At 47.9% G+C, this 24,958-nt stretch overlaps 15 protein-coding genes across 15 annotated transcripts; 10 read left to right on the plus strand and 5 right to left on the minus strand.

Moving 5' to 3' along the window:
* Window positions 1-132: 132 nt before the first annotated feature.
* On the minus strand, window positions 133-2,346 carry ASPWEDRAFT_178829 (uncharacterized protein; the record flags this gene model as incomplete). The annotated part of the gene is made up of 5 exons (XM_040831774.1): window positions 133-693; window positions 752-1,012; window positions 1,079-1,452; window positions 1,531-2,002; window positions 2,069-2,346. The coding sequence occupies 5 exons, from the start codon at window positions 2,344-2,346 to the stop codon at window positions 234-236; spliced, it is 1,845 nt and encodes a 614-aa protein (XP_040694727.1). The 3' UTR covers window positions 133-233.
* A 645-nt stretch (window positions 2,347-2,991) lies between these two features.
* Window positions 2,992-4,774, plus strand: ASPWEDRAFT_47717 (putative MFS alpha-glucoside transporter; the record flags this gene model as incomplete). Its single annotated transcript, XM_040837004.1, has 4 exons — window positions 2,992-3,179; window positions 3,255-3,594; window positions 3,658-3,814; window positions 3,879-4,774. 4 exons carry the CDS (start codon window positions 2,992-2,994, stop codon window positions 4,772-4,774), a joined length of 1,581 nt encoding a protein of 526 aa, XP_040694728.1.
* Window positions 4,775-5,129: 355 nt separating this feature from the next.
* ASPWEDRAFT_101040 (threonine dehydratase, biosynthetic) lies at window positions 5,130-6,968 on the plus strand (the record flags this gene model as incomplete). The annotated part of the gene is made up of 3 exons (XM_040827353.1): window positions 5,130-5,315; window positions 5,384-5,600; window positions 5,668-6,968. 3 exons carry the CDS (start codon window positions 5,130-5,132, stop codon window positions 6,966-6,968), a joined length of 1,704 nt encoding a protein of 567 aa, XP_040694729.1.
* Window positions 6,969-7,810: 842 nt separating this feature from the next.
* On the plus strand, window positions 7,811-8,621 carry ASPWEDRAFT_242389 (uncharacterized protein). Its single transcript, XM_040832585.1, has 2 exons — window positions 7,811-8,154; window positions 8,224-8,621. The coding sequence occupies exons 1-2, from the start codon at window positions 7,943-7,945 to the stop codon at window positions 8,510-8,512; spliced, it is 501 nt and encodes a 166-aa protein (XP_040694730.1). The 5' UTR covers window positions 7,811-7,942; the 3' UTR covers window positions 8,513-8,621.
* Window positions 8,622-9,805: 1,184 nt separating this feature from the next.
* ASPWEDRAFT_242537 (uncharacterized protein) lies at window positions 9,806-10,834 on the plus strand. Its single transcript, XM_040832588.1, has 2 exons — window positions 9,806-10,405; window positions 10,456-10,834. Exons 1-2 carry the CDS (start codon window positions 10,166-10,168, stop codon window positions 10,768-10,770), a joined length of 555 nt encoding a protein of 184 aa, XP_040694731.1. The 5' UTR covers window positions 9,806-10,165; the 3' UTR covers window positions 10,771-10,834.
* A 666-nt stretch (window positions 10,835-11,500) lies between these two features.
* Window positions 11,501-11,906, plus strand: ASPWEDRAFT_47719 (50S ribosomal protein L36; the record flags this gene model as incomplete). Its single annotated transcript, XM_040837005.1, has 2 exons — window positions 11,501-11,799; window positions 11,867-11,906. 2 exons carry the CDS (start codon window positions 11,501-11,503, stop codon window positions 11,904-11,906), a joined length of 339 nt encoding a protein of 112 aa, XP_040694732.1.
* Window positions 11,907-12,557: 651 nt separating this feature from the next.
* Window positions 12,558-14,178, plus strand: ASPWEDRAFT_101572 (histidine phosphatase family protein; the record flags this gene model as incomplete). The annotated part of the gene is made up of 4 exons (XM_040827400.1): window positions 12,558-13,377; window positions 13,431-13,548; window positions 13,606-13,707; window positions 13,761-14,178. 4 exons carry the CDS (start codon window positions 12,558-12,560, stop codon window positions 14,176-14,178), a joined length of 1,458 nt encoding a protein of 485 aa, XP_040694733.1.
* Window positions 14,179-14,673: 495 nt separating this feature from the next.
* On the minus strand, window positions 14,674-15,478 carry ASPWEDRAFT_102370 (lytic polysaccharide monooxygenase auxiliary activity family 9 protein; the record flags this gene model as incomplete). Its single annotated transcript, XM_040827472.1, has 2 exons — window positions 14,674-15,322; window positions 15,384-15,478. The coding sequence occupies 2 exons, from the start codon at window positions 15,476-15,478 to the stop codon at window positions 14,674-14,676; spliced, it is 744 nt and encodes a 247-aa protein (XP_040694734.1).
* A 2,087-nt stretch (window positions 15,479-17,565) lies between these two features.
* ASPWEDRAFT_34535 (60S ribosomal protein eL38) lies at window positions 17,566-18,110 on the minus strand (the record flags this gene model as incomplete). Its single annotated transcript, XM_040834023.1, has 2 exons — window positions 17,566-17,878; window positions 18,047-18,110. The coding sequence occupies 2 exons, from the start codon at window positions 18,108-18,110 to the stop codon at window positions 17,712-17,714; spliced, it is 231 nt and encodes a 76-aa protein (XP_040694735.1). The 3' UTR covers window positions 17,566-17,711.
* Window positions 18,111-18,198: 88 nt separating this feature from the next.
* Window positions 18,199-18,709, minus strand: ASPWEDRAFT_34536 (uncharacterized protein). Its single transcript, XM_040834024.1, has one exon. The coding sequence runs from the start codon at window positions 18,628-18,630 to the stop codon at window positions 18,235-18,237; it is 396 nt and encodes a 131-aa protein (XP_040694736.1). The 5' UTR covers window positions 18,631-18,709; the 3' UTR covers window positions 18,199-18,234.
* A 457-nt stretch (window positions 18,710-19,166) lies between these two features.
* Window positions 19,167-19,957, plus strand: ASPWEDRAFT_34538 (SAP domain-containing protein). The gene is made up of 5 exons (XM_040834025.1): window positions 19,167-19,195; window positions 19,250-19,262; window positions 19,309-19,392; window positions 19,443-19,489; window positions 19,577-19,957. The coding sequence occupies exons 1-5, from the start codon at window positions 19,184-19,186 to the stop codon at window positions 19,667-19,669; spliced, it is 249 nt and encodes an 82-aa protein (XP_040694737.1). The 5' UTR covers window positions 19,167-19,183; the 3' UTR covers window positions 19,670-19,957.
* On the minus strand, window positions 19,920-20,470 carry ASPWEDRAFT_47722 (putative nuclear transport factor 2 domain protein; the record flags this gene model as incomplete). The annotated part of the gene is made up of 2 exons (XM_040837006.1): window positions 19,920-20,365; window positions 20,425-20,470. 2 exons carry the CDS (start codon window positions 20,468-20,470, stop codon window positions 19,920-19,922), a joined length of 492 nt encoding a protein of 163 aa, XP_040694738.1.
* A 333-nt stretch (window positions 20,471-20,803) lies between these two features.
* On the plus strand, window positions 20,804-22,928 carry ASPWEDRAFT_99135 (methionine--tRNA ligase MSM1; the record flags this gene model as incomplete). The annotated part of the gene is made up of 8 exons (XM_040839641.1): window positions 20,804-21,005; window positions 21,068-21,186; window positions 21,245-21,316; window positions 21,372-21,458; window positions 21,514-21,645; window positions 21,695-22,059; window positions 22,112-22,589; window positions 22,656-22,928. The coding sequence occupies 8 exons, from the start codon at window positions 20,804-20,806 to the stop codon at window positions 22,926-22,928; spliced, it is 1,728 nt and encodes a 575-aa protein (XP_040694739.1).
* Window positions 22,929-23,034: 106 nt separating this feature from the next.
* ASPWEDRAFT_242655 (uncharacterized protein) lies at window positions 23,035-23,507 on the plus strand. Its single transcript, XM_040832590.1, has one exon. It carries the CDS (start codon window positions 23,140-23,142, stop codon window positions 23,422-23,424), a length of 285 nt encoding a protein of 94 aa, XP_040694740.1. The 5' UTR covers window positions 23,035-23,139; the 3' UTR covers window positions 23,425-23,507.
* Window positions 23,508-23,589: 82 nt separating this feature from the next.
* ASPWEDRAFT_101989 (putative L-serine dehydratase) lies at window positions 23,590-24,939 on the plus strand (the record flags this gene model as incomplete). Its single annotated transcript, XM_040827436.1, has 2 exons — window positions 23,590-24,594; window positions 24,805-24,939. The coding sequence occupies 2 exons, from the start codon at window positions 23,590-23,592 to the stop codon at window positions 24,937-24,939; spliced, it is 1,140 nt and encodes a 379-aa protein (XP_040694741.1).
* Window positions 24,940-24,958: the final 19 nt, after the last annotated feature.

The following is a 24,958-nucleotide window of genomic DNA, read 5'->3' on the forward strand; positions in this document are numbered from 1 at the left end:
TCCATGAGTCGATATACCCTGGAAAGCTGCTGCATTCTTTTCCGAGAGCAACTGAATGATTAGTTTCAATGATAATGGTCATCATTGTCCCACTTTCGGGTCATATCTGTGGCCTATATAGATAAGTTTTTTCCAGGTTTTGAGATATTGTTATCCAATGTAAGACACTCTCTCGCGGTGTGAGATGAGCATTTAGTACTTCGCTATGTCTATATTTCTATATACGCCATGAATCACATTCTATAACCTAAATCTGACATCAACTCCGTGAGAATTTGGAGTCTATCGCGAGCATCGCCGACCTCATCCTCCCAAAAACGAAGCATATCCATCGTACTGAAGACGGCTTCCTTCCATCCTTCTGGAACGAGGTCTTGCACATATTCGCTATGCGAGGCAGCAAGTAAAATCAAGGCGCTTCGCGTGCAAGAGCGGAGCATCAACCATGCGCCATGGTGACGATGGTAAAAGCCAGGCTTGTTTTTGTGGATGCGCTCCACGGACATGGCCAGTCCCTTTGTGGTATACTCGTCGAGCAAAGGGTCTCGTCTATTGTAGTTGATTGCTTCGAGCATGAATGGAAAGTACATCCATTCGTAACAGTCTAGGAGATGACCGCGAAGCACGAATTTCAGGACGTCGTCTTCCGCTTCGGGTGTTGCTAAAGAAAACATCGGAGGGAGAGAGGTCATCCTAAAAACAAGTCATCAGTTTTGAGTATAAGCGGACAATACTTGGGATTGTGACTGACCAGTCAGCCGCCTGCTTCTCAAAGGCAATAACGGAATCCACCATCAGAGAGATTCGAGGGAATCTTCCCTCTTCTTGGTTCTGGAACAGATTATAGAGAACTCGATTTGCCAATCTCCTGAGTGCAATCTCAGCAAGATAGTAATACCAAGCCCTCGCCGCGTCCTCTTCTAGATTCTCTAACGGTGGACTAGGGAAGGATGTAGGGTAGGATAGATCTTGTAGTCCAAAGCCAGGAAGGGACAATTCCATGCGGACTTCCCTATTGTTCAAATAAGTAATAATTAGCACAATTTCTAATGAGCTAAGGCAGTCTGTATTAGCTTACAGTTCAGATTTTAAACATGTCCAGTATACACTTTCCTGCGACACCCGGTCATGTCTAGCTCCGGTCAATCCTTTGTTCTCGGATTGTTGATATTTTCTTGGAAAGTCAAATCCTTGTGAAATTGCAGCCGCCTGAACAAAAAACCTCCAAGCTGCCATAGGTTGCTGTAGTGTCATTAAATAGACACCGGAATAGAAAAAGCATTGGGCTTCTAAAATCCCATTTCGGCTAAGTAAAAGACCAATGCGCTTTTGAGAAGCCTCAAAGTAGGATCTCGCCATAATGAAGCTAGAAGAGTTTCGGGAGAACATCGAGTTGCTTTGATGCTGAGAATGAAAGGCTTCTGCGATTGAGCCAAGTGCGCACACCAGGAGCTTAAACCGAAATTAGCATTCTTTCTATAAGCGCGACTTCAACGAGCGCATGGGTAGGGAATTTTGGCAATGTCTTACCACGAGACAAGACGGCGCATCCCACTGAATCCCGTTGATACATGCTTGTTGAACGTACTGACAAAGTAGGGAAACATCCAAGATGGGATTGGCAGGATGGACATGCTTAAGGAAGGTATTCAGCAGTCTAGTGTATGCACCAGGCTCGAGGTCCTTTGCCAGAAAATTCTCAATTGGTGAATTAACGATTGCGCTTGGAGCATCCAAAACCTCATGGTTGAGCAAAGCTTTCAAGTCCAAGCGTGAATCAAATCGGTTTTGGAATACAGGCCATGATAACACGGTTTCAATCGTGAAGGTGCTAAAATCAGGGCCATTTGGTGGATTCGATACCGGGGAGTCGATATTTGCGGGAGAATCTTGTTCCTTGCGTGTGCTCTCTTTTGCTGTCGATTCGTCACTGGGTTCAGATCGCAGAAACTGCTCGATTCGATCAAGTCGTTCGATGATCACCAAGCTGGCTGGATCGAAGCTAAGCAACAAACGATGCCGTGTTAGCCTCTAGACCCTGTAAAAACACACTGCAGATCGTACTCACGATGAAAAGTCCGTTGGACCTGTTACACATTTTGCCCCAACCTTCTCACAAAACGAACAAGACGGTTTCTTATTGTCGCATCGGGTTCTTCTTGATCGGCATGTCTCGCACGCCTTGACGGCACGTCTTCGAGGATATGCAGCAGTCCCCCGTGGTGCAGGGCGTTTTCTCGAGGTTGAAGCTGGTGCGCTCACACCGGGGACTGTGGAGTTGGCTTCGGGGGTGGGAGATTCTGGCTCCACAACATTTTGAAGCAAATGTTGTAAAGAAGTAGTCATGAGCCGGTTCTGACAGGAAAAGCGCGGCGGGGAATCGATATTAAATGGATAGTCACCCAAGACTCCCAAAAAGCGGTGGATCGCGGAATATCGGCGTTGTCGTCAAATTGGAGACGTCTGGGGAATTGGTTGCGAGGGATGTGATTATGCGGGCGACTGGTGCCCCGCTTAGGCTGCTGACGAAGGCCTCAGCGCCCTAGAAGGTGTTCTGTCTGTTCATCTCCGCTCTGAGCGATGCCGGCTTCGAAATAGTGGAGCAGCAGACGGCAAATTGTAGTGATAGGCAAAAAAGGAGAAGATGGAGAGTCCTCAATGGGTCTGGGAACACGCCAACCCCACAAAAATCCCAGGCACGTTTGGATCCCCGGCATTGCTGCTGAAAACCCCCGCGAATTTCCCCTCGTGGCTGATGCAGAACTCCTATGGGTCGATGAAGATTTGGCCAATTCCGAGGAGTAGAATGGACGTCAGATTTATAATCACGCATCTTATGGGGGATTTTCGTGACGACTGACCAGGTACGCATGGATGTATCTGTCGTGGTTTTATCAGGGCCCCAAGTCTGACCTCTTGGTTATTTCTCTACAGGCTCAAGCTGTTTACGAATAGAACAATCCTTTGGCATGAAGCTCAATAATCACGGCAATGACCAAATACCCCCAGGAAGATACGGTGGAATCACATCTGGAAAATGTTGACAATGGCTTCCAGCCCAAAACCGCAGTCGGACTTGATAATGACATAGAGCATCAACTGTCTCTGTGGTACGTGCTTTGCAACCATAAAGCACTAGTTTGGTGGGCCTTTTTCTTCGCTGTTAGTGCGATTGGATGGTATATCAGCCGTTCCTTTTTTCTTGATCTGCTATCTGGAATACTATGGCTAATTTATCTTCCGTGAACTCTTAGGGGATTTGATGCGCAGGTGAATAGTTCTGTGATATCCGTCCCGGCATTTCGAAGCCAGTTTGGCCATCTCTACAATGGAAAACCTACGATTCCTGCGGCATGGCTGAGTGCATTCAGCATGATTTCGTCTGTCGGTCAGTTCTTTGGCGCCTTCTTATGCAGCTTGGTAATCGACAAGATTGGAAGAAAGCTGGGACTAGCAGTTGGCATCGTGATCGCCTGTGGAGGGATCCTAGGGGAGATATTCTCGACAACTCGAGTCGCCTTTCTGGTTAGCAAATTCATTGTGGGATTAAGCTTGGGATTCTACTTAACAATCGGTCCTCTCTATTGCTCTGAGGTATGACAGCCATGTCCATGAATCGTAATCCATGCACCCACTAACAAGAGTACATTCAATTAGGTCTCCCCAGTTGTTCTTCGAGGAATCACCACAGCAGGTATTAATCTCGGGATTATATCGGGGCAGTTACTTTCCAATGCCGCCATCAAAGGCTTTGGTAGCCGGGAGGATACTTGGGCTTACCGGGGTCCATTTGCAATTCAGTTATTCTTCATTAGTAAGTCCATAGACCCGTTCTATATACTCGTTCCCATTCGTCGTGCTCTATCTTACAAGTGCAGCCTTTCTCGCCTTAGGTCTACCATTCGCTGTGGAGTCGCCATGGTATCTTGTTCATTGCAACAACATTGATGGGGCCCGAGCAGCCCTGCAGAGGCTATATGGCACAGATGTTGAAATCGAGACAAAACTGACGGCTATTCGAGAAACAATGGTATATGAAATGTCGTTGAAAGAGGCAACTTGGGCGGAATGTTTCCGTGGCCAGGATCGTGTTAGAACAGGTATTACCTCCGGAGTCTTTATTGCCCAACATTGCACTGGAATCATCTTTATTCTCGGATACTCGACATATTTCTTTGAACTGGCTGGATTCCCAACGTCAAAGGCATTTGATCTTGGTGTTGGAGTGACCGCGTGCGGAGTTGTTGGAACTATACTGTCTTGGACGGTCGTCAACTCGTACGGCCGACGGAGAATCTTCCTAACTGGAATGATCAGCCTTACAATCTGCTTGTTGATGATTGGAATACTGGACGTCATTCCATCTGCGGCTGCAATCTGGGCACAAGCATCGTTCACGATAGTCTATACTCTGATATACCAATCCACCATCGGGGTCATTTCGTTTGTCCTTCTCGGCGAGGTCTCTTCCCTGCGCCTGCGAGCAAAAACGACTGCTCTTGCGACAGCCACCCAGTCAGCTCTAGGGATTGCCATGAATGTAGCTGTGCCGTACATGGTGAGTCCTGATTCGGCCAACATGAAGGGAAAGGTTGGGTTCGTGTTCGGGGGGCTTTCGCTGCTTGCTACTTCAATTGCATTCTTCTACATCCCCGAATTGAAAGGCCGTACATTTGCAGAGATTGATATGATGTTTGTGAACCGTGTACCACCGAGGAAGATGGGTGTTTATGCGATAGAGGGTGATTCAATTTTAGTTCCAGACGGCTGTTAACATGCTGTATACAACACATCTACCTGAGCATCATAAATGTAACTGAAGCCTTCACGTTCAGTACATATTCTCAGATCATGCACTTCAAACTGCAAGCTAATGCCAGGCACTGTTGCTGCAGCCAACCTAGGGCTTAGGGTCAGGGTTGATGACATAACCAACTCCGCTCCGATCCCGGAATTATTTTCTTTCCCGAGCGGAAAAGAAAAGAAAGAAAGGTTGAATGCGAGTCTAGTGCTTCTTGCGTGTGTCATCGGCGGTTTTTCTTTTTCTCGCTGCAAATCCCTGACTGCCTTTCCTCAACAATAATAATCCTTGATATATCACCTGGTTGTGATTCCAACCCGACTCCACCATGTCCGACGAGCCGCCTACTAATGGCACTGTAACGCCTGTTACTCCCAAGAACCTGGCCCTCACCGAGTATACCGCCGCTCCAACCCCTCCGTCCGAACGGGGAGACGATAAGAGCAAGATGTTGGGAATGCCGCCGAATTGGGGAATCCCCGAGGCTTTTTTGCTCCCCAATGGATACCCAGATGTGAGATAATGCCCATTTTATTTGATAAAATGCCATTGGAGATGCTAATCGGGTCATTATGAATCTAGTATCTACGATTGATCTTGACGTCACGGGTTTACGATGTGATCAACGAAACACCTCTTCACCATGCTGTCAATCTCAGCAATCGCCTGGAATGTCGAGTTTTACTCAAGCGGGAAGATCTGCTTCCTGTGTTCAGTTTCAAGCTCCGCGGAGCCTACAACAAGATGGCTCATTTGAGCCCTGAGCAGCGATGGAAGGGCGTTATCGCATGCTCTGCCGGTGAGAACGCTTTCCTATTGGAAAATAAATTATTTGGACGATTAGCTTATGCGTTGACGATTCGTAGGTAACCACGCGCAAGGTGTTGCCTTTTCCGCCAGACATTTGAAAATCCCCGCCACTATCGTTATGCCTTCCGGTACCCCCGCTATCAAACACTTGAATGTCGCTCGAATGGGCGGCAGCGTGGTTCTTCACGGAAATGACTTTGACTCCGCCAAGGAGGAAGCGCATCGACGTGAGAAGCAGCATGGTCTTACAAACATTCCTCCTTTCGATGACCCATACGTCATCGCTGGTCAAGGAACTATTGGAATGGAGATCCTGCGCCAAGCGAACCTGCAGAAGCTTGAGGCTGTTTTCTGCGCTGTTGGTGGAGGTGGACTGATCGCTGGTCTTGGAGTTTACCTCAAGCGCATTGCACCACAGGTTAAAATCGTTGGTGTCGAGGCTTACGACGCCAATGCTATGGCTCAGTCCTTGGGCTCTGGTTCTCGCGTGTTCCTCAAGGAGGTGGGGCTCTTCGCAGATGGTGCGGCTGTCAAGACAGTTGGGGAGGAAACCTATCGCCTCGCTCGCGAAGTGGTCGATGAGATTGTGCAGGTTTCGACCGACGAGACCTGTGCTGCGATCAAGGATGCTTTCGAGGACACACGGTCGATCATTGAGCCGGCTGGCGCTCTTGCTCTTGCTGGTCTCAAGAAATATGTTGCTATGAACCCCAGCCCAGACATCAACCGGGAGCTGGTCGCCGTCACATCTGGTGCGAACATGGACTTTGATCGGTTGCGCTTTGTCGCCGAACGTGCCGCTCTGGGAGAGCGGAAAGAGGCGCTCCTCAGCGTCAACATTCCCGAAAAGCCTGGTGCTTTTGCCAAGCTGGTTGAGGTCGTCCTTCCCCACGCCGTGACTGCTTTCAACTACCGTTATGCTCGTGACGAATCCGCCGATGTACTGATGGGTATCTCTTTGTCCGCCCTGACTGGAAGAGAAGATCTGGCCAAAATCATCGAGGAGTTGACCAAGGGCGGTATGACGGCAAATGATCTGAGCGATGATGAGCTCGCCAAGAGACATCTGCGTTTCTTGGTCGGTGGCCGCTGTGATGTGCCGGATGAGCGTCTGTTCATGTTTGAATTCCCTGAACGCCCTGGTGCCTTGGCCCGGTTCCTCACCACTCTTCGTCCTAACCAGAACATCTCCTTGTTCCACTACCGTAACTACGGAGGAGATGTCGGAAAGGTGCTGGCGGGTATTCAGTGCCCCAGTCCCGAGAAGGATGAGCTGGAGGCCTTCCTCCGGGACTTGGGATATCCCTTCAGCGAGCATACCGACTCTCCTACCTACAAGACATTCCTGCGTCACTAAGAGGGGAATTATCGCTTGAATAAAATTAATTGTTGATTATTACCTTGGGAGTGTTGGTTGTTCTATATGAAGAAAGAGTCCCCAGTTTGGCGTTTGGTACTGTGCATGAGATAGATTTCGGGCTGGTATCTACCGGTAGTGATATTATGGGATGCATATATTAATACAAGAATGAGGCCATTGATTTTGGTTTGTATATTTAAACTTTTATCCTTTCCAACTCGCTATATCCATTCTCTTCTAGTATATTTTTTCTGTGTTACCGTAAGACCAACCAGAGCCCAGTTGATGTTGATAACTATCAATTATACACAGAATAATGAACATGCATAATTCATCCAAAAGAGGTTACTCTCTCTCCAAGAGCCAAGATGCTCTCCAACATAACTAACCACCACAATAGACATAATACTTCTTCGATACTCTCAATGACCCAGCTGTATCTGAAGAAGAATATACAGTCACCCACATTCCAAGACGACATCATGACAATCCTCAAACCCGGGACAGAATCGACAGCAAGAACGCCGGCAGCGCTTTGGCATGAACCTCAGAGGAGGATATGGATTTTAACAGTGAGTCTTTTGGTTTCCAATGAAGAAGATACCTGTAATACGTGCAATTTATTAACTACTAATGCCATTAACCAGATGCTCTGTACAGCTAGGGATGGTAGAAAGGTCATCTGGACAGACAGCCTTGCGTGTTGATACTTGCATGAAAGATCGCCATTATTGCATTGATCAGGGGATCTCTGTGCAACTTGACGACTTCTTGGCTTTGACCGACTAAATTCTCAGATGGTACTGTTGGTGTTGGTTTGATACTATTGATATTATATATCTTGACCAATAGCAATCCGAAATCAAAACTGATCAACGGCAATTTGACCTTATCAATTCGCTTACTCTTTGAATTTGTAATGACTATCTCCGCGTCTCCAGTGTACAGCTCATCCAAATTCAATTTTACCCATGATGTCGTGGGCTACTGGGGGCAAACAAGAACACGGAGATCCAGTTACCCTAGTCTGGAATCCACCACGCAATAAGCGGCCCAGAAATGCCCAATCTTTCCATTTCAGCTATTTCTCATACCGTGCGCGAAAGATTGCACTAGGTCTGCGACGCCAGGGGGTTGAAAAGGGCCATGTCTTGTTTTTGATGTCGTCCAAGGCTCCGGTTTGGTAAGCATCAAGCGTACCCGCTCATTCGAAACGTACAGAATCTCGACACTGACGCATCCAATAAGATAGGTATGAAGTCTTTTGTGGTTGCATTATTGCCGGCGTAGTCTGTCCCTGTTCTCCAACCTTGCCACCGTCCGAAATCACGAACCGCATAGTCAAAGCTCGAGTATTAGCCTTTGTGGGGAATGCAAAGCAGAAGAAATGGCTGTCAGAAATTCAACAACAAGAACATATCAGTACTGGTGTACGTTGTATCGTTCAGTTTTGTGGTGAGACAGACTGTTCTAGGCCAGACATCCATTCCCATCAGTCTCTATTGGAATATGGAGATTTGGAGAATAGTCAACAGGCGTAATTTGACACCCAGTCAAGCGATCCTTGCCTTTTATACTTTACTTATGGAACAACGGGCCAAGCCAAGATTGTTCAACATACACATGTTTCTTGCCCATACAGTGACTCTATATCAACCCCAGAACAATCTGTTGCTTAAGCCCTGTGCCGATTTACTAGTTTTGAAGAATGGTTTTCCGATGCGAGGGTTAGTAGCTTGTGAAGCTAGCTAGCAAGAGCTAGATTGTAGATACGGTTCTTCTACAGATGAACGTGCATAACCCTTCTTTTTCTAGTACTAATGTCCGCTGATTGATTGATATCATGATATACGTAGATAAGTGTGAGGACCAGACTAACTGTCGGTTTATATATGACGTTTTATTGTTAAACTTTGTTTAATCCTACCAATCCCATACTCGTTCCAACAATCTCATATCTCTCCTTACTGTAGCAATGGGTGAGTAGATACGCAAGTCTACTCCCAAAATGCACTCAGCCTGGCCTTGGCCATGGCCAGGGCAATAGCGATGATAACACGCTCCTTCTCCTCGATCTCGGTTTCTATTTCCATCTCGAAATACCTGTCGAGAGTTATGTCGCGGTGATCCCTAATAATAATATCGTGAGACCGAATGAGAGCGATTATCTCCTGCCAGAAGCGGGGGTTCTCCTTGGATGGGGGAACCGCGTCGAAGGTGAAAGGGTTGGAGGTACGAGTACGGACATAAACGTAGTATCGAGGCATTCTGGCGGATAGGACTTGAGTTGTCGATAGATCTAGTTGCAGCTGTAGATAGATGAGCGTTTAGTTGTAGTCTTCGTTTCAGTGGATGAAGAAGATGAAGATCTATCTACTCTGGGTAGACACCATGGTATTTATCTTCGAGGAGAACAATAGCTGGATGGTGATGAGACGATATTGAGTCTTTGTCTCCCTGTTTCCCAAAGCACACAATGGATTATACTCGATGAGACAGGTCTAGTGCTTTGTGAGTTGAAGTCATTCTTTGGTTCCTGCTGGCGGTGTTAGTCCGTCCTTTGTGTGGGCCATCCTTTGTACTTGCCATAAAGAGAATTGAAACATGTCGACTATCTTTCAAAGTGCGTCTTTGTATTCTAGGATAGAGAGCAATTGCTCGGGATGAAGACATCTGCAGTCTATCGTGAAGGAGGATTGCGTTGTCTAAAAAGGTAGCGTTCAAAACAGAAATTAGGGCATACAACTAGGGCTTTCTCTGGTCACAACCACCCCTGTTATCTCTCTGCATTCTCTACCTGTACGGCAAATATTCAACCGTTCAAACAAACAGAGGATCAATTCTCGATATAATAAGCTATCCAGATAACCTCTGTATAGTTTCAATGCGGATGGCATAGCTGAATACTCAGATATGATGCAGTACCTTACTCGATACCACCACTCGGGACGGCATGAAGATCATCTACAAGAGCATGACTGTACGCCTTGTCGACACAAACCCTGCTTCAGTGACTTATAGCTGGGGGGGCTGAAGGGGAGAATGCTTCATGACAATGATTAAAAGCCTTGTAGGGCCGCATTCTCAAATCAGTCGATCCATTCCATCAACGGAGACATTTCTGACAGCTGAACATATGACCCGTACATCTAACTAGCTTCAATTAGACCCCTAATTTATCGTTCACTTCCAATATGCCTACTAAGAACTTAAAGGTCTGTTTACTTCAGCATAGACCAGATTTGGCTAACATTTTCTGCAGGCGAAATCCCCTTTTGAGGTTCTCTCACAATGGCAACTTCCCAAAACCCAGATTATGGTTATTGGCGGATGTTCACCGGCATTCATATCTATCCGTGATGCTGAAAGAAACGCGATACTTGATTGACAGACAGTACGAAGTACTCTTATTCCACTACAACTATAACTACATTGTGAGATCTATCTCTCTACTCAGATAGATATTTATGACCTGACTTGATAGGTGCCATATCTAGGCCCCAAACCCCACTCTGACGAAAGACTCAAGCGGAAATTCAACCTCTGTCTCGACTATCGGCCCAATATTGCTGGGAATAAAACACGTCCACTCTTTAGATTCGTTCTACGATCACAACAAGGGAAGTATACTCAGGAAGTGAAAGATGGTATGCGTTGGGCACATCAGTACTGTCCTGCTTTGAGCTTGCCCGCAACATTCCGGCCCTTAAGAGTTACTTTATTCCTCGAAAGCTCGACCAGAAGGATTATCCCATATCTCTGTCGCAGTTTGAATCGTCAATTCGTGGGTTGGATTTGAAACTCAACGCTTCTCTGGATATCTTCGATGATTTTCTGGCGAGCAGCCCAAAAGGAAAACTGCTCAGTCATGGATACTGGTTGTGGACGACATCGTCCCGTCCTCGTCACGTCTCAAGTTCTATTTTCTAACTCCCAGAACCAGTTTTGCTCCTGTTCGTGAGATCATGACCCTTGGTGTCAGAATAGAGATTATTTTCCATGTGAAGTATAATTGAGGAATTACTCATGGATCTAATGGAATGAATTAATATTAATATCATTCATTCTAGTTTTATATAGTATTCCGAGCATGTCAAGGTCACTGTAATAAAGCTTATCTGTTATATCTTGGAGGTTGTTGGTGCCACCCTTTGTACTCGCCATAAAAATACTTGAAATAGACAACAGATTCTTCAATATGTATCCTTTATTCTCGGCTCAACAATAAGCCATCAGCATCATCTTTGTTTTATCTGGTTATTCTGTCTTTTTATTCTCTTTTCTATCGGAGGACCTTGTGATCTATAAGGTATTCTAGCGATCTGATTGGCTGGCCAGGTGAGCCAATAATGTCCCCTCGGCGTCGGCAACACAAAACTCCGACTTTTCCTCCGGGCGGAATAAACGATGGATATGATCGAGTCGCTTTGGTCGATCGTGAGCGCCTCTCTTCAGTCTTTCGAGAATATTTGTTGCCGGGAGCAAGGAAAGATACAAGCAGACCGGTCTGTTCTGTCTGCTTTTTCACCATGCTGTCCTTCCGCTCCGTCCTCGGTGCCTCGACCGGTACCCTCCGCCAATTTCTCCCTTCGTTATCACGACAGTCATTTGCCCGGTCATTCTCGCAATTGAGCAGATTATCGCTCACAAACGGTCTTCGGAGTCTGCGTTCCCGGAATGACTCGACGGATAATGCTCGGATTGCAAGTGTTGGGTCGGCTGTCAGACAGCTCGAGCAGGTTCGGGGAATGAAGACACGGTCGTCTGTGAAGAGATTGTGCGATGGCTGCAAGCCCGTTCGAAGAAAGAACCGGGTCTATATTATCTGGTAAATATATAATGTGATGGGTTCTCTTAAAGCTGGATAGGGTGCTAATGTCCTTCGTTTTTGACAGCTCGAAGAACCCGAAACACAAGCAACGACAAGGCAAATAGATACACATACACAACGGAGGGATTGTATGAACAGCATCCAGCGATTGCGATTATCTTGAACGATTCAAAACGTCGGAAACCCTGTATACCAGTGCACAAGACTCCAGGTTGATTCTGGATGCGGAGACGCTCCAGTGGATATACAGTTTCTCTTCGACTCTTGGGATGTCTTGATCCTTTTTCATCATCATTATTATTATCTGTTGGGACTATACCAGCTGGTTGGTTGCGGCGCTTATGTTCTTCTATTGTACATTAGAAATATTCATGTCATTGTTTCTGCTTTATGGTTCGATTGTTTGGACACGGAGAACAGTAGATGAAGATCAACGGAGCTAGAGCTTCGACTTCAGCCCTAGACAGATGTCAGTGTTCTGCAAGAGCCTCTTTGCTGTACATTTACAATTCTTCTCCTTGCAAAAACCCTCCTCTTGAGTTACTCAGGCGGTGTTCCTGCTGCATGTCTGTGCATGAAATGTGAGTCGCTAGATTTCCCCCTCAAGGTTCCCAACCACCAGCCACCCAACCTTTGTCTTGCATTCCACCAGGTGCCTGACTAGCATCGGGCATTCCCTCAACTTAATCGATCAACATTTATCCATTTGATCAGATCATTCTTTCTGGTTTTAACTATCTCCGTCATTTCCAACAATGGTGGTCCTTCATTCCACCCTCACTGCAGCCCTGTGCCTCTTCGCCGCTACTTCAGCCACGGCGTCCTCAGGCCAGATACCTTTGTCGTTCAACGACGATACCCCAGACTACCAAGAGTTCTCTCATGGACGGAAACAATTCTCCCAGAAATTCCTGGATGGTTATAGTTTTCTCAAACATTACGGCGGCCTTGGGCCCTATTCGGACCGTGAGTCCTATGGCATCGATCGTGATACCCCGGCCGGCTGTGAAGTCGATCAGGTGATCATGATCAAACGCCATGGTGAACGATTTCCCACGACTAACACGGGGAAGTCCATGGCAAAGACTCTGCGCAAGCTGGACGACATCGACGTCTCCAGCCGCGATGGCGATCTAGCCTTCCTCAAACATTGGACTTACTATGTCCCGTCTGAGTGCTACCTCAACGCGGAGACCACCACGGGCCCATACGCGGGCTTGCGGGACGCTTTCAAACATGGAAAGCAGTATCGGAAGCGATACGGCCATCTGTGGGATGGACAATTGACTGTGCCTATCTTTGCAGGTGATTACCCGCGTGTCATTGACACCGCCCATGTGTTTGGGGAGGGATTCTTCGGCCACCATGCGTACAAGACCAAGGCGGCGATGAATATCATCTCCGAGGATGTGTCGCAGGGCGCGGATAGCTTGACACCTGGGTGTCCTAGTGGCAACAAAGATCATCCTTGTAGTAGAAAATACCTCTTGCCTCAGTTCGACGTAGCGGCAGATCGGTTGAATTTTCAGTATGAAAATCTAAATCTGACTGCTGCTGATATCCAGAACCTGATGAGTGAGTAGTTATTCCATTATTGCTTTTCAGAATGGCTAACATTTATTTCCAAGGTGTGGCGGCATTTGAGCTGAATGCCCGTCCTTCTTCTCCCTGGGTTGACGTCTTCACCCTTGACGAATGGGTAAGCTTTGGATACAGCCAGGATCTGTGGTTCTACTACTGTGCTGGGTGAGAGTTCCTATGGTATCCACCTTCAAAGTCAACTGGATCACTGACCCTCCTAAGCCCCGGAAACGACTACATGTCCGCCGTGGGCTCGGTGTACGTGAATGCCAGTCTCACTCTTCTCAACCAAGGCCCGTCAGCTGGGCGCCTATCTTTCAACTTGTATGCATACCCTTTCAAATACGCACTACAGTACAAATCTAACACGAATCCAGTGCCCACGACACCAACATCGTCCCAATCGTCACTGCCTTGGGCCTTGCTACCCCCACCGAGCATCTCCCCGTCGACCGAATTCCCTTCGGCAACCCATTCTCGATCGGCAACATCGTCCCCATGGGAGGCCATTTAACCATCGAGCGTCTAACCTGCGATGCCACCCCCATATCCTCAGCCGGTACATACGTGCGTCTTGTCCTAAACGAGGCCGTGGTTCCCTTCCACTTCTGCCAGTCAGGTCCCGGGTACTCCTGTCCGCTAGACGAGTATACGTCGATTCTGTCTGAGAGTTTGCCAAACTACGTCGACAAATGCGGTATCCCCGAGTCTGATCCGCAGTATCTTGATTTCTGGTGGAATTATAGTGACTCGAATAAGGATAATTTCCTTAATAAGACGCAGCCGTGTCCGTGAGCTGGCTAATATATATATTTGCATGGATGTAATGATGCATTTAAAGTCAAGTTAAGGTTATAGGTAGTTAGTTTTGGGTAATATACTAGCATTAGGATATTTTTAAAATAAACCCAAGGGGTAAATTGTCAATTTGAAATTATAAGCATACATCATTATTTACTTTAGAGAGGCAAAACTGAAATTCTTGGAATGTACAAACTAGACTACTAAGAATTATTACAGAAAGTCAAGTTATCTGTCCAAAAATACAATTTAGCTATCAGCTAGTCTCTCTACCTATAACTAGTTCTCTCGAATTTGCACCTCGAATCTTCCTGCGTGGTCTGTCCAAACCCAGTTGAAGAAATAAAGAGGTATCCACAGAAAGATCCGAGATGGACTATCCAGCGTCCATTCACTAGACTGGCGTTAGTAAGAAATCCATAAAATCAATATTGAAGCATTCCAACTTACAGGAACTAATCACAGATCGGCAATGGTGATCATCCCAATTTAAGCATTGAACATGGCGGGGCCAGGCATGGGGTAGCTGTCGAGGGAGCTGTAGATGTCGAACTTGATACCGGGGTCGGTGTCCTTGTACAGCTTCTCACCGAGGGTACCTTCAGGCTCGGCATCACCGCCACCAGTGACCTTGATGTTGACACACTGGACGTAGTTCTGAGCACCGTCCTTGTTGCCGGCGGAGTGAAGGGCAATGATCTCATGGCGGAGAACGTAGTTACCGTCCGAGACAGCCTTGGGGATGGTCAGGGTCCAGGTGTTGTTGTTGCTGATCATCTTGTCGGTGGCCCAGGTGCCTGGCGGGCTGCTGCCATCGATGAGGCCCTTGGCGTCGATCTTGAAGAACTCAAGCTTGGTCTTGTCGACGGAGGAGCAGTCGCCATCGCAGGGGGCGAGGTAGGTGATGACGGGGCCGTGGTGGCTGTCGGGCCACTCGGTCCACTCCATCTCGATCTCCGAGCCAGCGGTGACAGGGGCAGTCAGGGCACCAGGCTTGCCATCCTTGTGGCAGATGATGTCGGGAGACTGGTACTCAGAGCCGTCGACGAATCCAAGGTCGGTGGCGCTGGTCGACCAACCGATGGATTTGGGGGGGTTGTCTGAGTAGGAGTACTCGTTCACGAGGTATCCATCGTAGCTGTGAAGATGTGTTAGCTTCGACTTGCTCTGTTACTATATTTACATCTCCCAAAACGTACTATTTTCCATCAGCAACAATGCCAGAGACGTAACCGTGGCCAGCCACAAGCGAGGCAGAGGCAAGAAGGCCAGCAGCGATCTTAGAGAAAGACATGGTCGGAAAGTATAGAATTGGATTGAGTAAAAAGATTGTAAAAAATATACCAATGACAGAAGAACCTGCGTCGATCAAAGGTGTCGGACAGAGAATGAGCCCGGAGAATATAAAACGAAAGTTTTCAACGGATTTGAGGACAGTGGACAGAATGAGACAGAGAATGAAAAGACATCGTGAGAGGGCTCTTTTATAACCATTCTGATGAGTCGGAGGCCCTGTCTGTCTCTATCCTATTCCTAGCATCGTTTCGTATCCTTGGCATTGTTTCGACTTGACATGGTATAGATGAGATTACCGGGATGCAGTAGCCATTCGGCATTTCTCCATTCTTTAACCGTCGGACTTAGATCCGCTTATTCAGTCGCCGTTTGTGGAAAATATGGAGACGAAATGCCAATAGGGCGATACACCGGTTGCTTTCTATAGAATATAGCATCAACCATGCGTCTGTCCATGTGAGGCAGCCCGGATACTACTTACTTCTGTGCTCACTAGAACGGAACAGATATTCCTGAACATTGTTTCGATACTCCTAATCAGTCTGAGGATTCTCCATGTGGCAAAAGGATGCCGAAAGCCCCGATCCCTTTTTTTTCTCCGGGTGGAGTATTGCACGATCCAACGGGTTAAAAAAGGGAGGGACGCTGTGCCTATTTCGGTCGAGGCGATGGATTCACCTGGCATAGGTAGAAATGGCAAGCACCTTAATGAGAAGTCGTTGAGTCACAGTGTTTCCTGTTGATGGAAAAAAGACCAGCGCCTGTCAGGCTGCACCCCCTGCAAGCCTGTGAATCCAAGACCTCCTGGGTAGCGACGACGATCTCCAAGTGGTTCCCGGATAACAGGCCAACGGTAATGGATAGCAATGTCCATTCCCTGATCTGTCACCTGGAGTCCGTTCCTGATTAGGAATTTCAGTAGGTTATTTGTGGTTTGTCGAGGCTAAATATAAAATTCAATATAAAAATGGTAATATATCAGGAACTGCCTGTAACCTGAATAGAAGTGATCAGCGTCTAGTGGTTCGGCTTCTTCTGTGATTCGAGGACTCACTCACTGCTTTCATATCAACCGGTCTCGTCCCTGTCCCACCTGGATGCTTCTAACCTCCGTCTACTCCGTGTGTATCGGGGTGAGATGACGGAGTCAAATAGACCCTGCAGTTGGAGCGGAGCTAGATCTGCCATTAATGGTCTCGCGAGAAGGATCCATGACATGACAGGTCTTCTTTCTGCGACACATTGGAAATTGGAGAGGAGGGTGTTTGGTGTTTCATCACGGGCTGCCAAGACCCTCAAGAAGCAGCTGTGATAGAGCCTTATTCCGCAGGCAGTCCAACAGAACATCAGCTTGCCAGTCAAATTACTAAAAGGGTGAGATATTGTCGCTGTCGTACTAGGAGAATACTCATCCTGCCCAGAACGACCATTCCTTTGCTACTAATTACTACTACTGCCGGAGGTCTATCAGGGTCCAGATGGGATCGTCCATCTTGTATACAGAACGGGAAGATCTTCCCCTGGTGAGTCCCACATGTCTCAACCCGAGTCAGTCGGCGTCAAGCAGCCTGCAGGATTAAGGGTTTCTACAATCCTGTCGACCAGGCACAAAGGCAATTGAATAACTAGCGTTGATCCAGTATGCTTCTACTTGCTCAAGTTGAGTCGACATCACATGGGAATCACGACGGTGAACCCGACGCCGCACTTCTAGCCCGGAGATAGGACAGGACTTGCCCATCATGTATACGTTTTGGATTACCATAAGAGATCCGTGGAACTTTCAACTGTTTTTTTCATTAAGTTGTAGAACCCAGGAAGCCCCGACAAAGCATTCCTATTAATAAGTCCAGCTAATGCAGGTCGTCTGACCGGTGGAAAAGTGCCGTGTGCTTGTCATCACAGCATCCGGTAAACAGACGCAGGAATGTCCAAGCCATCAAGCCATCTGAAGATACTCGTTCACTTGTTCAGTCCAGTGTCGGCCCGCAAAAGTATTCATGCCCACGCCCAATTTCGGTTTGATAGTTGTATCATGTATCGATAATTGCACACGCGGCACTCTGAACCCAGTTCATGCTACTTCCGTCCGATGCATTTACTGCTTCTTCTCGCCACCGTTGGTGACATCCTCAACCTTGAGGGCTGTGGAGGCATTGCCAGTCAGCATAGGTTCTGGCCCGGTCCAATCGTATTCTCTTATTTTCCCCGCGGAAGCTCCCCCGCATCCTTCATCCACATCTTTCATATCGAGAGAGATAAAACGCACCTGGGGGCAAGCTCTGCTTGAGCTTGTCGGCCTTGTCGGACTCCTTCAGGGTGAGGGAGTAGACGAGACGGTGGCAGCGGACCTTGAACTTGACCTGCTGGCTCTGGCGGTTGCGCTTGATGCGGGCAGCTACAAATAGTCGAATATGGTTAGCGATGATCCATCATGAACAGCCCTTCCATCGCTTTTCCGGGTATCGGTCGTCCGGTCGGAGCTGGCTTCAATGACTCGATGAACAACACCCCAACTCCAACCCCAACCCGAACCCCAAAACGAAAAATATGGGGATTCACATACAGGACGCATCCTTGCGGCGGCAGATCTCAATGAACTGCTTGATGTCGGAAACTTCACGAGGCATGATGGCTAATTTGAGGGTTGATAGAGTAGATCGTGAGGAGGAGAGGAAGGTCGAGCCTCAACAGCAGCTGCGGGCGGCTTCTGTGCGGGTTCTGGCAACTTAGGGTTTAGCCTCGTGGAAACCCTTAGCGCTGGGCGCCACACTTACCGGCAGTGGCTGGAGCTGTCTGCGTCATGTGGCGGTGCGGCATCTGGGGCTGATATCCGGGGTTTTGCTCGACATCAGACAGTGGATAGGGCGACTGAGGCCAGGATAATGGCTGCTGCTGTTGGTTCTTGGGAGTGATGTGCAGTCGGATCTTGTTTCGTCTCCAGAAAGTAGTCCTGATGGTAGTCAGTGATGTGCTTTGATGACAGAGGGTGTTCTCGTACATTTGAACCATGCTGCTGACGAATACGAAGAAGAGTGAAGCAGCAGAGACGGCCAGAATGGCCTGTAAGCGTTTTTCAATTGTATCACCACGCCCTGCCATTGGGAGGCCATGTTGAGGAAGACCTGGATGGGGAAAGGATGGAGCCATGGTGGATGTGTATGAATATGAATGGATCAATAATTAAATGATAGACGAGTTTCTAGGAGGTTTTTTTAATTGTAAGGAGGACAAACGTGCTCTACACTGAGATAGATATAATTACGAAATAGAGAGGGGGAAAGAAGATGGTTTCATATGAAAAGCATTTTATATATCGGGGTTTACAAGACAGGGAAGCTGCATATTGTATTACTCGATAATGAAGATAGAAGGAGCATACCAGAAGCACCAATGCGTCAGATCAGAATTATTCTATCTTTAATAGAAAACCATCCCTGTAAGTGCTATACACACCAAGAATAATCATCACGATAGCTTCCCCAGACTGTGGCGCATTCATGGATTTTCGTGGCGGTGCAAAAGTCTAGGCGGCCGTCAATACTTCTTAAAAGCTACAGCTTAATTCAACGCAACGTGGCCCAAGAATCGTGATTTATAAATTTTATAAATTCTCCATCATTTCAGTTGAAATAAAATCTTTCTAAGCATCATTCAGACAGGATCTATAATATCGAAAATGCCCACCCCCTTGGATCGAGCAATGAACTCAAAGGTATATACTAAATGTCACTATGTATTCAGTACCGAAACTAATATTCGTCCTTAGAACCTCTTCCTTGGTATATAACCTGACAAACTAAATAATACACGTCTAATTCCATATAGGCTTCGCCGGGATGGTCACAGCAGCTGCGGCCTGGACAATCTGGGGCAACGACGTGTTTCCTGCAGAGCCAGACCCGACCGGAGGTAGATATTATGCACCTTGAATCCGCAATGTGATGTTGACCTTGATCTAGATCCCGAAAACTGGACTGTTGAAGAGATGAGGAGGTGGCTTCGCGTGGTATGTCCTTCACTCGTTCCCTTTCCCTTCTTTATTTCGTAAAATAAGCAGAGACGTGCCACAAAATTCAACTGATAATGATCTCAGAGAGGGTTATTGCCCAGTGAAAAAGCCACACGTGCCGAATTGCTCGAGCGAATCAAAGCAAACTTGCGTGTACCACGCAAGTCGTCGACTTGAACTCAAGCACTGGTACTTGTTCACTTTAATGTTGGAATTTGGGACAGGTGTTCCATCCTGGACAAATAAACGACATGGCGATTCATTCCCATTCTTCATTTTTATCCTGTAACTATCATTCATCGTCGTATTTTCTTTCGTTGTTATCATAGCGCATTCATTGATTCTTTTGTAATCGTACCCAGAATACCCCGAACTGTAGTCCGAACACTGGAACGATACTGAAATAAGCACCGTTTTGTGTTCTGCGTTAAACGACAAGGCGGAAGTTCTGGGTTTGGACAAGCCACTCTCTTCTGCGTTTCCCCTTGGGGCCATCTGCAGAAGGATTAGGCACCAACACGAAAGTCTCACTGAACCCTCGTTGCGGGAGATCCCTAGACTCCCCAAATCGCACGTATCCACTGACAATCACCAAAATAGACATGTCCTTGATTGTTGCCTGATTGGGAAGCTTGACACCACCTCCCACCGTGCGAGTGGGATAGGCGCGGTTGATGATTTGACAGTCAAAGGACTGCACCTCGTAATGCGCCGGGGGCATCTGGTTCACAAAAATTTCCTGGACCGCATTTCCATCTGCGACAACATTTCCGTTGAAAAGGATCGTAGAAGTAGTCTGATCGTAGAACGAGGCTATTGCTGAGCGATTGTTTTGGAGCGCGGGGTAGAATGATTGGACGAATTCGGTGGCAGCTAGAGGTACAAACTAGTTAGAACATGGATATCAGGTGCAAATATTACACTGAAAATACCATCCGTAGACACTTTGGTCAGATTGTCTTCACTTGCAGTAGCCATGAGGGGAGGAGTTCGGAGTCAATGCGCGGTAGGCGGATATGACGCAGTTATGCGCAGATGGCGATAGATTGATTGTAGCAAGAAGAGGTAAGTATGCGAGACCGAAACAGATGGCAGCAGCTAGACAGCCAAAATATCCACCTGCAATCCAAAACCAAGTAGAGGCAAGACGTCGAGATGTTGATGCTGGAGGAACCGCCGGAAAAGCAGCAGAAAAAAAGATCGGGGCGGAGAGGAGCTTGGACCACCCCGGAGACTGTCCAACGCCGAGCAACACGCCTGGCTTTTGTCCTCTTCTTCTTTTCCTCTGCTATCCATTCCATCCTTTTCTCAATGGCAATGCGCAGGGGAGAGTTTCGTGCTGTTTCATGGGCCACACAATTCTTGGCCTACAGACGGCCATCGTGGAAGTGTGCGTCCTGCAGGAATGTTCGTCAAATTAATGTCCTGCCGCGCCGATTTGCAACGGCTGCGTCTACAGAAACACCCAAGAAGCCTTACTATGTGACGACTCCTATTTTCTATGTCAATGCTGGTAAGCTATATTTCCATGCTGTTTAAGGATAAACAATTTGCTAACTGGTTCGTCTACGACAGCCCCCCATGTCGGCCATCTATACACCATGGTCATCGCCGATATCATGAAGAGGTGGCAGGTACTTCTCGGTGATAAAGACGCCCAGCTATTAACCGGAACCGACGAGCATGGCATGAAGGTATGGAGATAAGTTGATTGTGGAGGTATATCACGATGTGTCTGACTCGGCAGAATAGATTCAACAAGCAGCGCTTGCGGCCGGGATGGATACACAAGCCTTTTGCGACATGAACTGCAAAACATTTGAGGTTCGTCTCTCTTACCCAAGATTGTCAGATCGAGGAAGTGTTAAATCGAGCATAGGCCCTAGCGAAAGCTGCGAACCTGGACAATGACCATTTCATCCGCACAACAGACGCGGCGCATAAGGAGGCAGTTCAATATTTCTGGGTGAGCAGTGCCAGCCGCTTTCGATGGTTTATATCACGACTGATTATATCAATAGGAAATGCTGAGCCACCGGGGCTATATCTATACTGCGAAGCATGAAGGCTGGTACTCTGTCAGCGATGAAACCTTCTATCCTCAAACACAAGTGCAAAACGCCTTGGATCCATCAACCGGGAGAAAAAGAATGGTACACTTCCTTCCTTTACTTCATTTTGCAAATATACTTACAGATTCAGGTTTCAATCGAAACTGGCAAAGAAGTGGAGTGGTCCTCAGAGACAAACTACCACTTTCGTCTGTCTGCGTTCCAGGACCGCCTGCTGGAGTTGTACAGCAAAACTGATTTCATAACACCCAGTAACTACGCTACAGCCGTAGTGAAATCTGTTTCCTCGGGGCTTCAAGATCTGTCGATATCTAGACCTGTAGAACGGTTGAACTGGGGCATTCCCGTGCCTGGTGATGAAACCCAAACAATCTACGTCTGGCTAGATGCCCTTGTCAATTACTTGACGAAGGCAGGGTACCCCTTCCCCCCCGGACAAGAAGCTCGACTTGGATGGCCGGCAGATGTTCATGTTGTGGGCAAGGATATTGTCCGGTAAGTTTTGTTTTGTAAGAGGGGTTTGGTTACAAGACTAACAGTATGCCAGCTTCCACTGCGTGTATTGGCCCGCTTTCCTCATGGCCCTTGATCTTCCTTTGCCCCGTAATGTCCTCGTTCATGGTCACTGGACCATGAATCGGGAAAAAATGTCGAAATCAACCGGGAATGTGGTGAACCCTTTCTTTGCCATCGACCGGTTTGGCGTTGACGCGATGCGATTCTTCCTTGCTTACCAGGGAGGCTTGGCTGGAGACGCCGATTACGATAATGCCTACATTATTCGCGACTACAAGAAAATGCTCCAGTGGGGCATTGGCAACCTGGCACACCGCGCGATCGGGTGTGCCAAGGGAAACTTGCGGTCGTTCATTATCGACGCTGCGTCCGACAAGCTTCCGTCAGCAACCCCTCAGGACCTTGAGCATCAATTGCTTCTGGAGCAGACTCCCGCCAAGGTGGCCGAGCAAATGGCTAGCTTGAACCCGCGTGCCGCTCTGCAGGATGTCATGAGCATAATTGAGAAGGTCAGGGCAATCCATCACCTAATAGATTTCGCATTGATTCGCCGTGCTAACTTAGTTCACCTCCAGACCAACAAATACTTCCATGCAGCGGAGCCGTGGAAAACCCCAACCGAGTCCCAGCGTGTGCTCTACAACGTCGCCGAATCCTTGCGGATCTCCGCCATCCTGCTGCAGCCTTTCATGCCTAGCAAGTCCCAAGAACTCCTGGATATCCTCCGTGTAGACAACACAGACCCATCTAAGCGGAGATTTGTGGCCGCAACATTTGGTTCAGACCCAGATTATGGAGAGGGTGTCAAGAAGAGCGTCCTTTTCCCCCCTCTCATTATCGAAGAATAGTCGTCATATGGATTTTCGATTTGATAAGAAGAACGGCCCTATCGCCAATCAGAGAATAGCGTATGAAACAATCGTGGAGGCTGATTAGAACCGGCTCTGCAAGCGCAATGATCACCCTGATTGCTTTTCCGTTTTTTCTCACCAAAAGATCCAGTTTGTGAGACTGCTTATCCCACCGGCCACCAATCCCCATCCCTATGAAACAAGGTTAATGGCTCGGTGTGGGCCAATTGAGTGTTTTTCGCATTGCCCCAAGGTTATCGGCGGAAAAAAGGGGGCGTCTAGAAGGGCGATTCCACTGCAACCAGATGTGACTGATATCGGGTCGGGAAACTCGATGGTTTTCCGCGGCAAACCATCTATGGCGCCCGAAAGACTCGTTTGTATATCAAAACATGGGCGTTTCGTCACGGTTTGTTCACATATAATTTTTATTATCAGTTATCAGTGTTTAATAGGGCTTTTGTTCTTATCATTCATCAGGCATTCGCGGTGACTCTCGGCTGCCTTGGTTTATCTTTGATTCTCCTTGTTGTTCTTATACTTCCGTCCCAACCCTTGAGCGAAAGATCTTGTATACTACTTTCAACCAAACCATACTCTTCTTTTTCTTCCCTTCCTTATCATCTTTTCTTTCTTGACATTGCCCATCATATCCATTATGGGAAGCATCTCACCCGAAGAAGCGAAGTCCATCTTCAAAACTCCATGGATAGAGACGCCACTCGTGGAATCAGCCTCGCTCTCCCGGGCAGCAGGCTGTAGGATCTTTCTGAAGCTGGAAAACGTCCAGCCCAGCGGATCTTTCAAGTCCCGTGCTATGGGCAATCAGATCCTCTCCCATCTCACCAAACCGGAGAATGTCAAACGTGACGTGCACTTCTTCGCATCCTCAGGCGGCAACGCCGGCCTCGCTGCTGTCTGCGCGGCTCGCAGCCTGGGATACCCTTGCACGGTGGTAGTACCACTATCTACGAAACCTTTGATGGTGGAGAAGCTGCTCACTGCGGGCGCGGTGGACGTGATTAAGCATGGGGAAACCTTTTCCGAGGCCGGAGAATACATGAAAGAGGTGGTGATGAAGACTAAAGGGGACGATGAGGGTGACAAGGATGTGGCCAAGATTGCCCTCCACCCCTTCGATAACGAGCTTATCTGGGAAGGAAACAGCACAATCGTGGACGAACTAGCCACTCAGCTTCCCCCACCCACAGCTGGTGACGAGGAGGAAGAAGCCGCCTACCGTGGCAAACCTCTCCCAATGGACGCCGTGATATGCAGTGTAGGCGGCGGCGGTCTACTGAACGGCCTAGTCATGGGCCTAGAAAGATACAGAAAAACACAAAAGCTCGCAGCAGCAACAATAACCACGAAGCAAAACCCAACCCACCTCCTCGCCATCGAGACCGAAGGCACCGACTCTCTCGCTCTCGCCGTCGCCCGCAAATCCCTCGTCTCCCTCCCCAAAATCACCTCTCAGGCTACATCTCTAGGCGCTATTCGTGTCTCGGAGAAGACATTCCAATACGCTACCTCCCCACCTCCAGGCATTGCCGTACACAGTGCAGTTCTCTCCGATGCTGATGCAGCAAGGGGTGTTCTCCGTCTTGTCGATGATGAGCGACTGCTTGTTGAATTGGCGTGCGGTGTGTGCGTTGAGGCTGCAGTTGGCGATGCAGCAACAGCAGCAAAGCCTCAGATCTCGTCGTCTGGAGCAGAAGCGAACGCAGAGCGCAGCAGGAAGCGCAAGAGGGGATCCTCTGATAAACAACCCCTAAGGGATGAAGGATATGGTGATGATCGATCGTCGTCAGAGGCAGATATTGATGAGGCTCTTGCTGATGCACCTCTATCAACCTCTGCCGGTGGATTGAAGTCCAAACTGAAACAGCTTGTCCCTGAGCTGGGACCGCAGAGTAGGGTGGTGATCATTGTCTGTGGTGGTAGTAATGTCACCATTGACTCGGCAGTAGAGTGGAGAGGGATGCTTAAGCAGGGATGGGGACAATAAATAGATGGGTGGGGATTTT

Source organism: Aspergillus wentii (genome assembly GCF_001890725.1).
Source record: "Aspergillus wentii DTO 134E9 unplaced genomic scaffold ASPWEscaffold_1, whole genome shotgun sequence".
NCBI lineage: Eukaryota > Fungi > Ascomycota > Eurotiomycetes > Eurotiales > Aspergillaceae > Aspergillus > Aspergillus wentii.

Bases quoted from the DNA above. Each gene is read 5' to 3' on its own strand.
- ASPWEDRAFT_242389 (XM_040832585.1), top strand. From the start codon at position 7,943: ATGATGTCGTGGGCTACTGGGGGCAAACAAGAACACGGAGATCCAGTT. The intron at 8,155-8,223 runs GTAAGCATCAAG...CCAATAAGATAG, and splicing joins TCGTCCAAGGCTCCGGTTTG to GTATGAAGTCTTTTGTGGTT.
- ASPWEDRAFT_242537 (XM_040832588.1), top strand. From the start codon at position 10,166: ATGCCTACTAAGAACTTAAAGGTCTGTTTACTTCAGCATAGACCAGAT. The intron at 10,406-10,455 runs GTGAGATCTATC...CTGACTTGATAG, and splicing joins ACTACAACTATAACTACATT to GTGCCATATCTAGGCCCCAA.
- ASPWEDRAFT_34536 (XM_040834024.1), bottom strand. From the start codon at position 18,630: ATGGCTCCATCCTTTCCCCATCCAGGTCTTCCTCAACATGGCCTCCCA.
- ASPWEDRAFT_34538 (XM_040834025.1), top strand. The intron at 19,393-19,442 runs GTAGATATTATG...ACCTTGATCTAG, and splicing joins AGAGCCAGACCCGACCGGAG to ATCCCGAAAACTGGACTGTT. The intron at 19,490-19,576 runs GTATGTCCTTCA...TAATGATCTCAG, and splicing joins TGAGGAGGTGGCTTCGCGTG to AGAGGGTTATTGCCCAGTGA.
- ASPWEDRAFT_242655 (XM_040832590.1), top strand. From the start codon at position 23,140: ATGGCTCGGTGTGGGCCAATTGAGTGTTTTTCGCATTGCCCCAAGGTT.